Source organism: Oryza sativa, chromosome 2, assembly GCF_034140825.1.
Source record: "Oryza sativa Japonica Group chromosome 2, ASM3414082v1".
Taxonomy (NCBI): domain Eukaryota; kingdom Viridiplantae; phylum Streptophyta; class Magnoliopsida; order Poales; family Poaceae; genus Oryza; species Oryza sativa.
The window spans coordinates 12,642,125-12,654,467 of NC_089036.1; the positions used below are offsets into that span (position 1 = coordinate 12,642,125).

The window sequence follows — 12,343 nt, forward strand, 5'->3', positions numbered from 1 at the left end:
AATCTTGCTTGCCGAAGAATACAATCGAGTGCCCCCTTTATAACTCAAAGGGGGATTAACTACTTCTCTAGATAAATGACTCCCTAGATTTAATGGATAATCCTTCCTAACAACTTAACAAACTAAAACCATCGACCTAGGAGTAAAACCTATGCACACTTAATTTGTGAGCAACAATACTTGCTACCACCATAGCTGACGCAATAGGAGTACGTGTCGGCCATGGCATCCCAGAAGAACATCGTGAAACTTTGCAAGCGATGAGACTATGAGAGAGAGGATGACCAAGCTGTAGAGGCTGACCAGTTCATCGTCGTCATCGGGGTAGAGCATGAAGATCCACTGGTTCTCTCGAGGCCTACGAGGATGGGCAGCTGAGAAAGTCTTTTCTAAACCTAGGTGCAGGCACACCTAGGTTTAGAAAAGTTTAGATCACTCCAAGATTCATGCCTACAAGTAATTAGCCCAAAAGTATATCAACGAATATCGAATGTATTGTCTATTTCTAGACGATCACCTAGAATACAATGAGACCTACCTGTAGCCATATGTATTGTCCACCTCAAGCTCCCTCTTTTTCACTTTTCCACCTGTAGCGACCCCTCTCTTTTTCACTTTCCCCTTCTGCCTTTACCCAATTCGCCCCCATTTTGGCACAGCGCATCCGCTCTATGGTCCACGGAGACGACAGAGTAAGAGGTGGTGACGTGTTGTAGTCCCGCAATGGAGATGCTCAAGTATATGACACTTTGACATGGAATATTGAGTTATTTCCTTTAATTCCAGCATGCATAATAATGCTTGGTGGCTTTGCATTTTAATTCTTCATGTCTTATGTCTTCTGTACTGGTATGACGACTGCATCTCATTGTTGCGGCCCAACAACGCCGTCAAGCTGGCGCAGATCGACGTGGATCTGACATCCAGCATGGTGGCATGGTTCGGCGACATGAGAATCATAAAGCGGACCATCTCCGGGGAGCTATCACTTTTAACGCTGTTCCTAAACAATGTTAAGTTAGTGGTTGCCGATGGCTTGAGTTTGTTGTTGGGAATAATTAACTATTTGCCACTCTTACGAATGGTGCTAAATTATTTGCCACTGGACCCACATGTCATAGACATATGAGGGCCCACATGTCATAGACAACGAGTGGCAAATAATTAATTGCCACATCTTAAAAGTGGCAAGGAGTTAAATGTCCCGTTGTTGCCAACATCCCTAACTTAGTTCCTTATATTTTTCTTCCCAAGTACTATTGACATGTGGGTCAGCCGTCATCGTAAATAATGTATAATATAGTTGGCTTTAAGTGAACAAGGCGGTTCAAAGTAACACTTGGTTAATTAAGCGAGAGAGAAGGGAAATCTTAGGCCGTACATTTTAGATCTTTAAAAACTTATTTTACAAACAAACTAAAAAAATTTATTCCAACAATAGATCATTTTTATAGCACCAACATCATTGGCGTCGTGGTCCAACATGACAACGCCAATGACATTGGCGCAATCCCCCGGCTTCCCCATGGATGCTAAGTCACTTATATGGAGGGGGACTTTGCCAATATCGTTGGACATTAGTACCGATGACCTATTTGTTAATACTTTTATTACAAATAGGTTCTTTTATCAGTGTCACTGACACTTACATCGATGACCTATTTATAAATATATTTTTTATCACAAATAAGTATTTTTTTTTTACAAATAGGTCATCAGCGCTAATGATATTGGCGTGGCTTAGGCTCTCTTTGGGACAATTCTGGATCCAAGATTTCTTAGAGCTGGGTATTTCTAGCTCCACAAAAGATCTACAATTATGTTGATAATATTTAGATAAATTATTTTGCGCACATTTCAGATGAAGTTTAAAATTTTAAACCATTGTAATTTAATATATAAACTTCAAATCTATCGTGGATATGAGATCCGAAGCCGTGCCAAACAAGATCTTGGCTTTCATGGGAGGCTAGGGGATGCCATGGGATCCATTTTTGAAATAAGTTTTATCACGAAGATGTGCAAAATAAGATCTACCCAAGGAATAATTAATTATTTGCTAATCTTATGAGTGGTGATAAAAGATTTTACCACTGGACCCACATATCATAAACACATGAGGCCCCACATATCATAGATAGTGAGTAGCAAATAATTAATTGCTACATCTTAAAAAGGTAAAAGGTTAAATATCCCAGGAGGCTAGGGGATCCATTTTTAAAATAAGTTTTATTGAGGTATATTTGAAAAATATGTTTCAAATGATAAAAATTGAAAAACACATAAATCTGGAGTACTGGAGTATTTCCCCCGTCCCCTCTGCGTCATTGAAAATCTCCCGTCCCGTTCCGCTCCAGCGCCTGCGCCGATCTCCATCTCGCGACTCGCGAGCAGAGCAGGGTTGGTAGGGGCGCCCATCTCCATCCGGCGAGCAGAGCAGAGCGGAGGAGGTGCGCCATCGTCCCGCTGCATCCTGGTGAGCATCCACATCCTCTTTCTGATCCATCGCTCTCCCCAACCGGAAGTACTTTTGTCTCGAATTTGCTTGTGTTAACCTTAATACAAGTAACAGTCTGTTTGTTCAACCCAAATGTTGGATCAGCCCCCGACACGCATCCTCTCTCAACCCTCTCTGCCCATACCATTTTCTCTTTGCCTTCACCTTGTCTTCTCCCCTGGATCTGGCAGTTTTTCTCTTAATTCGCCTTAACCTTCTCTAGATCCGACCCTGACTAGCAGCAGCAGTTTGTTTCCAAGAAATTAAAAAAAATATTTTGCTGGTTGCAGTTTTGAGCCTGGATCTTGCCAAACAAGTGGTTGATCTTACTGCTTTCGGTGGCCGTGTCTCCTCCACAGGAAGGAAGGCACCGGGGATCTAGAGGAGGCCATGGGAGAATTCTCCAAGGTAAGTGGATTATCATTTGTTAATATGTAGTTGCTTGGTAACCGGTTTTTGCAAAATGTACTGGGTGTTAATTACTAGCGGTGGAGATCTGGTCATCATGAATGAGTGAAACTATTATTACTGCGGCAATGCCAAACATGCCAGAGTATGGTTGTAATGTTTTGTGTGAAGATCAACCTTAATATTGAATGGCAATGTTAAATCTCTCTTGTATGGAGCTAAGGAGCTTGAGTACATGTTAGAATGCTCGTTAATCCTGTATTACATATTTACATGTCGAAACTAAAATGTGGTAATCGAAGCTTTTTGTTAAGAAACACTATTATATGAGAAATGGAACCCAGTAGGATTGCTATTAGATATGATATATTCAATCCATTTGCTTGGGTGTTCAAGTGGCCCTTATCGATCCAGTTTATTGTTTTTTTTAAAAAAAAAATACATATCATTTATTTTTATTTTTGTACTCTTTACTGAATCAGCATTCTTATTTGATTCATTCTATCAATGTTTAACTTTGTTTTTCCATGCAATGATGCTTTTGTTGATGAACATGAAATGCAGCATTAAGTAACTTTTTCTGTCCTTTGCACAAGCTCATGTAATGATTCATGATTGTCCATTTTCGTTACACAGGAATCTTGCCCTTCTGTGAAGAACATTTTGCTTCTGGATTCTGAAGGGAAACGTGTTGCCGTGAAATACTTCTCGGATGATTGGTCTAGTAATGCGTCAAAGTTGGCCTTTGAAAAGTCTGTCTTTACTAAAACTCTGAAGACAAATGCACGCTCAGAAGGTATTTCATTCTTAGCTTTGTTGCATGTGTTATCCCTCCATACCATGGCACATGCTTTTGCCACTTTGACAATTTGGCACATCACACATTCTGCTTCATGAATATAGCCTAATATGTCGTACTGTCATTATATAGAGTGGATTCATATTTGACACCTTTAACTGAAATTTCACACACATCTAGATCCAGTCTTAAGTTGAGCCCATCAATCATTATACTGCTTATATTACTCTGTAAGACGCTTGCATCTCCTTGGATGTTCATTAGAACTGGATGTGCTTTAAGTCTCACTCCAAAACATTTTAGTAGGAAACTCAAATTGTTTTATCCGTTGAATGTAATGGATCGGTCAGGTTAACCAAATGTAGTACAAGATACATGTCAGTTTTCTGTCTTTCGACATAAACAGGAGGGAAGATCCCTTCCCTACTGAAAATATATTAATAAAAGGATGTATGTACAAGGGAGAAGAAAGAATATACAAAGAGCAAAATATAGACTACTCAGCCATGCTTGTTAAAAAAAAAACACACCTAGCATTTACTCCCAAGGATAACTAAAGCAAAATACCTTGGATTCCCTTTCCAAGCTTTCAAGGAAAGATATCCTTCATATAAAATGATACTGTTTCAATGGTTTGAAATCATCCAGCAGTCTGTTATGATTATGTTAGTTTGCTGTTGCTAGCAACTCATTTTTATGAACAAAAATCTTCATATTTATGCTCAATGTTATAATTATGTCTCGATATATCCACTTTTCTGATCTTTATTCTTTAGTTGAATTTGGAATTTTCCTTTGATACCTGTTTTTGGTTCTCTCCAGCTGAGATAACATTGTTTGATGGCTATATTGTCGTTTATAAGTTTGTACAAGACCTTCATTTTTTTGTCACCGCTGGTGATGATGAGAATGAGCTCATTATAGCAAATGTACTACAGGGCTTCTCTGATTCTGTTGGTCTTTTACTCAGGTATTGTACTTCTTCCAGTATTCCACATGAACTTGTATTTTGTTAATGTTGGTAAGGCTGTTTCTTTAAAGTCAGCTTACTGTGCTTTAGGGGTGATGTTGAGAAGAGGACTGCACTCGAGAATCTGGACTTGATACTTCTCTGCATCGATGAAATTGTAGATGGCGGGTAATGGTTTCTTGTGATCTATGCTACATTTGTACCACCTGTTTCTTCTAAAAAATCACATGCAAGCATTCCTGACTATTATACTTTTTTTTTTCGTACACACGCTGTTGCATGTTTTTTAATTAAGTAGTATCTGATATTCCATTTTATTTATTTGTTTGAACTTTTTTTAAACATGTAAATATACTGTCATAAAATATGTTATGCTCATAAAGGCAAACATCAATATCTGTTGTGTAATATCAATTTTTTTAAGATGGAAAAGAAGGAAGAAACTGTTCATTGTGTTCTTTTGATGCATAAAAACAGCACAACAGATTGTCTGTAGAGACTTAGTTTGACATGCCATTAGTAAGCCTAAATTGCACATGAATGTACTATGGTTGTAGCTATTAGGTCAGAATAACCGATGGAACTGTAACTCTTGACAAATGTGGGCAGATACAAGAGAAGCATAATATTTTAGATAGGTGTTGTCATTTGATGTCAAGTTGACAACCTTTTGCATAATGACAAACGCTGATGTCTGAAGCTATTGGGAAGTTTCTGCCCGAAAAACCATTTTATGCTTAACTAGTTCATGGTGATAACTTTAAATGTTCTGTGAGCATCGTTGCAGTATAATCCTTTTGTCTTCCAAGAACATACTTCTAGACTAAGGAGAGATAAAAAAATATTGCATTATATTCAATAAATGCATATAAGAAAGTTGGATATTTAATAGGAGTAGTAAATGATTAGCACTGCCACATAGATTTTTTGCTGATGTGGAGGAGAGAGATTAAGATCATCTATTTACTAAACAAACGACTTGGGGCAAAAGATATGATATCAGAGCGAGAGCTTGTATTGCTTCGAGGAAACTAGTGCCAAAAACATGTAAAATTTTGAGCACTGAGTACTACCTCCATCCACGAATGAGAGGACGCCGTAGTATTTATTTTGTACCTATTGCTTATAGACAGAACTCTTTGTATGAGTAGTCTCTCATCTCTCATAAATTGTCTTCTGATGTGGAGGACAGTAGAAACAACTACTTTCTCATCCTTGTACTGCTGTACATTCCCTGAAGTTCTTTCACAACTTACTCTTGTGGACAAAACCGTTTAAAAGCATACATGGGGTGTTGGGAAAAAGCATGATCGCTGCCAATTTCATGTATTAAGGCCGCAGCTCTCTTGTGAAGCTGTAGTTTCACATGCCATCCTGTTTGTAAATATAAACTGAAACCATTAGTCCTCCTGCAGCATAATTCTGGAAACAGATGCAAATACCATTGCCGGGAAGGTTGCAACCAATGCTGTTGATGGTTCTGCCCCCTTCTCTGAGCAGGTATTTCTTTATCATTCGGAGAAAATTTGCTTTTCTAGTTCCATAATCTCATTAATTTTCATGGCCTATTCTCTGCAGACGATATCTCAGGCTTTAGCCACTGCTAGGGAGCACCTTGCAAGATCTCTGCTCAAGTAAATCATTTATCTTTTGACTCCTTAAAACTTCTCTGCGTTGAGGATTGGGCGAGTGTACGTTGAAGCATGTAATTGTTACCTTTTACTCATAATAAAGTGTAATTGTGACGGAAAAAATAGTTGAATATGATATAATACTTGTACTCAGATTTATCTCATCAAGTGCTAATGATAGTTTCCATGATTGCTTCTGCGTTGCAATTTCTCCCCAAGTGTTATACTCCCTCCCTCCGTCCTAGTACTAGATGTAACACATCTTACTATTACGAATCTAGATATACCTTTGTCCAGATTCATTATACTAGAATGTGTCACATCCTGTCTTAGATTCGTTTTTTTTCGGGACGGAGGGAGTAGAAAATGAAGAGTAGAATGGTTTGTATTCCCTCCGTTCTATATTTATATTGTCTGGTGTTTTAGTTCTGTCGTATGTCAAATTTCTGACTTTAACAAAGTTCACAGAAAAATAGGCTAACATTTGTGTTCCTTAAAATTCACTAACAGAGAGTATTTAGGATACCATTTCCTTTTTCAACTTATTTTTTGAACTCGTTTTGAGTTTCCACCAAAATTTTCAGTGCGGAAAGTACCTATATTGAAAGGGTTCCAATGTTGAAGATCTCTACAAAGGAAGTTTAATTGTACAAAGTTTCAAGGGTTCCAATGTTGAAGATCTCTACAAAGGAAGTTTAATTGTACAAAGTTTTCACAACGAAAATCTGACATACGATGTAATTCATTCATCGCAAGTCCACAAGTGCGCAAAACGCCGGAAGGTTTGCAACTTGCAATTAAGCTTGTCGCTGGACGCCGGATAATAAAGGAAAGAAAGCAAGCGATGAGCCCGACGCACCACGCACGTGGGCTGGAAACCAGTTCGCGGGAGCCTTTCCGCTGACATAAACATATTTCACCATCACAATCGTACACAAACCAAGAAACTTCCACAAGCGCTATGGCAACACGCAGAATAGGAACAAAGGTTTTACCACTACACATGAGGTCACTAGACCGGTTGCAGACTTGCAGTTGGATACAGAACCGTTCTAAATGCGCCCTTCTGTTGTAGTAAGCTACTACAACAGAAATAACTTACAGCGCTCAGCGAATTACCTTACTTCTGAACACCTACCTTCCATTTCCTGAGACTCAGACGCTGGGACATCAAAACCTGCTAATTACGGCATGTAGATGTCGAGTTACTCATGGTGGATGATCCGACCGCGGACATGGTAGTCACCGATGATAAAACCATACTCTGTCACCCTGTGACCGCCCAAGTCATCATCGTCCTGATCACCATCATCGTCATCGTCCTGATCACCATCATTGTCGTCATCCTCGTCATTCCCATGGAAGGGCCATTGAGGAACTGCTGCGGGAAATGGAAGTGGGAGCGAATCTAGTGATGGTGTCTCAATAAAAGTCTCATACTCATAGTCCTTGGTTGAGTCGTTTGGGAACCTCACATCCTTCAGCCTTGCACACTTTGCTCTCACTTCTGCATCCACATCGACGTTGAAGCACTGACGCAAGTCAAGGGACTCAAGGTGCGGGCAGTTGTCAAGGATGGCAGCAAGTGCATTGTTGCGGAGCCGATTGGCAAAGATCTGAAGATGGCGTAGCCTGTGCATGCTGCAGGCTATTCCAAGGGCATGGAAGTTATCTCTGAACTCATCAAACTGAACATCAAACCAACGATGGTTCAGTCGCAGACACTTCAGGTTCGGAAATGCTTCGCCAACAGCCTTCAGCAAAATACTGATGGTGCAGGTAGTGAGCTCAAGTTCCTCAAGACAGGGAGATGTCTTGCCAACAGCAACCAAGCCTTTCTCTGAGATTTTTATGCAATCACGTAGCCGAAGACTTTTCAAGCAGCTAGTTCTGCACATATTAAAACATAAGTTAGAGAAATCGACATTAATCAACAACCTGACAGTAAGAACAATAGGCTAGTTCCCTAACAAAAAAATAAAGGCACAACTTGTAAGTAGAGACTGTCAATATTTGTGGTTGTGAAATAAAATCACAGAACAAAGTGATCCTATGTCAAATATAGAAGCATTCAGTAATGCTAAATTGCTAACAGAACTCATGAACTCAAGCATGTTCATTAGTTCAATATAATGCTCGAGTTCCCTCTATCCTAAATCCATGTATGATCATGAAACGATTGGCATCTATCTATGAGCAACGCAATTGGCAGGTTAGATCCAATAAATAATAGTAAATCAGTGTTGAAAATTGTAAACAACATCTGAAACCAAGTATTAAGTTTTTTTTTGGAAGAAAAACAGCAAGCAAGGCTCCTAGAGAATATTTAGAAACATAAGGGCTGGGTTGGAGAAAAACAATCTAGTTGATTCTACAGATTCCCAATGCACACTTTGATCAGTACACTAAGCTGGTCGTTAAGTCTGAATATATGCAGACTAACCTCTCTTCTTTGACACCAAAAAAGCCTAGTTACACAAAACTCATGTTAAAGACCTGCTTACATATACGATATCACCTCTAACCCCCATAAGGTTAAAGTACATACATTTTATCTGAAGGATTGCACACACCTATGCTGAATAGTTTAGATTCTTCCTTTGGCCTTACACTCTATGACAGCCTAGCTGAGTCTTACTAGAAGAAATAAATTCCACTTATGTTTTCCACTGAAACAATATAGTCAAATTTGCATAAAAGTCTTTATCTGAAAGAGAATTCCTCCTATCCCATTGAATTAGCTTCCCTTATATGGCACTACAAAAATTGTGCCCATCCTATGCTAAACATTTCCAACGTTGTTCCCTTATTTGCCACTCAAGTCAACACCATTAGCTCTAGGTACCATTAGAAGACATCCCGTGTCATGCCCAACCTTTTCACATTGGAATCATCATGTCGCCAGAAGATGAGGATGCAAGGACAGCCACAGCTAACTCCAAATACTGCTTCGTCCGCATTGTCCAGCTCTGATGGACTTGAAGTCGGTCATCAAGGTACCAGTGCTGGCACAGAAGCAGCAGGATTGTCAGCTTCCCTGCCAGGGTTGGCCTTAACTGACTTGACAGGCTGCGAACGAACAGAAATAGTCTACTGTGCATTGAACAGAAAGAGGAAGAGAGGAGAAAGGAGTGGAGAAAGGAGAAGAGAAAAGATGTCTTGCCATCTGACCTAGGTTAAAACCAAGATATAGGCAAGAAAGGAAAGATAAAAATGAACTAATTGAGAAACGGAAGAATTACAAACTTTTTATGGCAAACAAGGGAACTAGATAGCATTCAATGGCCTAGGAGGAATTTCGCCATCAATTCTCATCTTATGCATATGCCATGCAGGGATTCCAATTTCTGTTCGAAATTTCCTAAATTTTGGTAATTTCACTTCCCTCCGGCAAGCAAATATCTCACCCAAATTGTTTTTCTTTTTCCAAATTTTTGTGAATTTGGTCAAAATTTCTTCAAGTTCAGTCATTTTGTTAAATCTTCAAATAATTTCGGGAAAAGAAGTTCCAAATCATCCGAAAATTTTGGTTGCACTGAAATTCCGGTTCAAACCGAAAGTGAAAACCTTGATGCCATGGCACCTTGGAAGAAAGGAAGTTCATAAAAAAATGATTTAAAAATAAACAAATGAAATATAAAAACAACTGATGATATCAAGCAGGACCCTACAAATTGGGGTCCATTGGAAATGATTACAGACAACATAATATCAGGTCATATAAAAAGCTAGCATAGTTAAATAATATTTTCTGTTCAGTGGGGTAAATTATAAATTATAGATATCAGGATCAATCTCAAGTTTCATCACCCATAATATTTGCCAGAGATGTTAGCTCAAAGTTAGGGTTAGCCATGGAATTATACTAGAGATCTCAAGAGAGAATTTTCGTAGCAAGTATCATATACACCATGGGATTATTAGTGGTCACTTTTGTGAGACAGGAGTGTGCATTCCGGAAATTTTCTGGCTCTATACCAATAAAAGACTCCACAGCTCCATATCTGTAATCTTTACAAGACAACTACCAAATCTAAGTCATGTCATATCAATATAATCATCTAAGAAACTGGTATTTGCTTTTCAATTATACTTTACTTTGTTTGACTGAGTACAATATAGAGATCTGAGGCATATAATGCAATAGTTCAGGCATTCTAAAAAAAGTTAGCCAGAAGTATTGATAATAAGGTGACAAAAAATGTTCATTAAGGAAATGAAACCCAAAAAGAAAAGAAGAAATAACCAAACAATCAAGCTATCGAAAGGTTAAAAGAATTAGCATCGAGACATCTAATGATTTGCATAAAGGCATAAAACTTCTTTTATTATTACTATTAATTGATCATATAACAATGTTTGATTATTCTTTTGTGCCTGGAATAAATTTGATAGCAATATGATGGCCTCGGTTCAGTCCAGAACTAGTGAAACAGAAACCTAACTGGTATATGTAGTATCAATGGAGAAGACGACAATGCAGTTGTCGAGCATGAATGCAACACAAGATCCAAATTTAATAAAATGGACTGGTGACGCCGAAAACAAAAACAAATCAACCCAGCATCAATACCTGGGGAGACAGAACCGTGCTTCAAAAAAGTCTGCAAGGTGTTATGTATGCTCAAATCCCTGCTAACCCTTAACATGGCCAACCCATAAGGCATCAACAACATGTGTACTTAGAGCCACTAATCCACTACAGTATATTTTCTTATGCTTTGTTTGTGTCGTTGTGGCACATTGCAGCGTTTTGCTGCAACTTTATAATGATGCAGTATGCATAAAAACTCCAATCTATATATACTCCTTGCTCTACTTAAATCATCATACCGTAAAATCATACAAAACCCCGCTAATCTCTAATAAGAAAAACACAATCAGAGCGACCAAATAACACTGTAGATTAAACCCTAAATCTCCCGAATTTTCACAACCCAATATCGTCCAGATTCCAAACCCCAGGCTTTATAGAAACAAAAAGAAAAAGAAGGGGTAAAAAATGAAAGACCATAACCTCTTGGCGACGTAGAGGAGGAGCTCATCGGTGACGAAGCGCTCGGCGGCGAAGTGCTCGAGGCGTCCGCCGGCGCGGTCGACGGCCGCGCGCGCCATGGCCTCCATGTCGACGGTGGGGTCGAAGCAGGCGGTGAGGTCCACCCGGCGCCAGAGCCGCGGCTCGCGGGTGGCCGCGCGGAGCCAGCTGCGGCACACCACCCCGGCGCCCATCAGCACTTCCGCCGCGCCCAGCCGCTCGAACACCGCCAGGACCGCGTCCACCGGGAGGTCGGCCCACTCCGGCGGAGGAGGCGGCGGCGGCGGCATCGATCGGGGAAGGAGGGTTTCGGGAGGGTTATTCTCGCGTAAAGGCGGGGACGCCGAGAGAGAGAGAGAGAGAGAGCGAAGCCGTTTAGGCGCGGAGGCGGAGGGTGCTACGCGTCCCTCTCACGGAGAGATCGGTGCGGCCGCTTCACTTGTGGCTTTGTGGGTTGTGGCAGAACGCGTTGAACGTTGTTGGGACACGAGCTGACCGAAATGTGAAGGGTCAAGAGTCAAGACCCGTCCGATGACGACGTCCGATGGTTTTCGTCCGTTTGATGACTGCTAGTGTTCTTACAATCTTACACCACCTTTCCCGACTCATAATTTTTAGGAGGAGCTACAGCATGTATTTATATTGTAAGTTTATAAATTACATATGTAATTTTAGTGTATTTACAATGTAAGTCTTTAAATTACATATGTAAATAGTATATAATTTAAGTGTAATTAGTATGTAATTTCAATTTAAGCCAACATCTTTGCTCGATCAGTTGGTTAGGACCGCTGGATAAGCCACCGGAGATCATAGGTTCGATTCTTTGCAGTACAATTTTATTTTCGTCAACCAAAATAGCACGAATCTTACAGTTGATCTAATGGATCAGAAATCGACATATTTCTAAAGAAAAATGCGTCGACAGTTTTTTAGCCTTTCCGTATTTTTTCCACACGTACACTTCCCAATCTACTAAACGTTACGTATTTTGTAATATATA

At 39.8% G+C, this 12,343-nt stretch overlaps 2 protein-coding genes across 3 annotated transcripts; one reads left to right on the plus strand and one right to left on the minus strand.

Moving 5' to 3' along the window:
- The first annotated feature begins 2,312 nt into the window (after positions 1 to 2,312).
- Positions 2,313 to 6,512, plus strand: LOC4329152 (coatomer subunit zeta-2-like). Of its 2 annotated transcripts, none has more exons than NM_001416577.1 (7): positions 2,313 to 2,476; positions 2,788 to 2,905; positions 3,542 to 3,701; positions 4,527 to 4,674; positions 4,765 to 4,842; positions 6,090 to 6,174; positions 6,253 to 6,512. In NM_001416577.1, the coding sequence occupies exons 2-7, from the start codon at positions 2,888 to 2,890 to the stop codon at positions 6,310 to 6,312; spliced, it is 549 nt and encodes a 182-aa protein (NP_001403506.1). In that variant the 5' UTR covers positions 2,313 to 2,476; positions 2,788 to 2,887; the 3' UTR covers positions 6,313 to 6,512. The 2 variants fall into 2 exon arrangements, with proteins under 2 accessions (NP_001403506.1, XP_015623149.1); XM_015767663.3 differs by having other exon boundaries at positions 2,857 to 2,905.
- A 558-nt stretch (positions 6,513 to 7,070) lies between these two features.
- Positions 7,071 to 11,770, minus strand: LOC4329153 (putative F-box/LRR-repeat protein 23). The gene is made up of 2 exons (NM_001416576.1): positions 11,323 to 11,770; positions 7,071 to 8,195 (listed from the first exon to the last, which is right to left on the minus strand). The coding sequence occupies exons 1-2, from the start codon at positions 11,628 to 11,630 to the stop codon at positions 7,511 to 7,513; spliced, it is 993 nt and encodes a 330-aa protein (NP_001403505.1). The 5' UTR covers positions 11,631 to 11,770; the 3' UTR covers positions 7,071 to 7,510.
- Positions 11,771 to 12,343: the final 573 nt, after the last annotated feature.

What these genes read in the sequence shown, in the direction of transcription:
- LOC4329152 (NM_001416577.1), top strand. An exon ending in TCTGTTGGTCTTTTACTCAG is followed by an intron (nt 4,675 to 4,764) that starts GTATTGTACTTC and finishes ACTGTGCTTTAG; the next exon opens with GGGTGATGTTGAGAAGAGGA. An exon ending in CTGCCCCCTTCTCTGAGCAG is followed by an intron (nt 6,175 to 6,252) that starts GTATTTCTTTAT and finishes TATTCTCTGCAG; the next exon opens with ACGATATCTCAGGCTTTAGC.
- LOC4329153 (NM_001416576.1), bottom strand. Translation starts at nt 11,630, where the DNA reads ATGCCGCCGCCGCCGCCTCCTCCGCCGGAGTGGGCCGACCTCCCGGTG. An exon ending in CTCCTCTACGTCGCCAAGAG is followed by an intron (nt 8,196 to 11,322) that starts GTTATGGTCTTT and finishes TAATATGTGCAG; the next exon opens with AACTAGCTGCTTGAAAAGTC.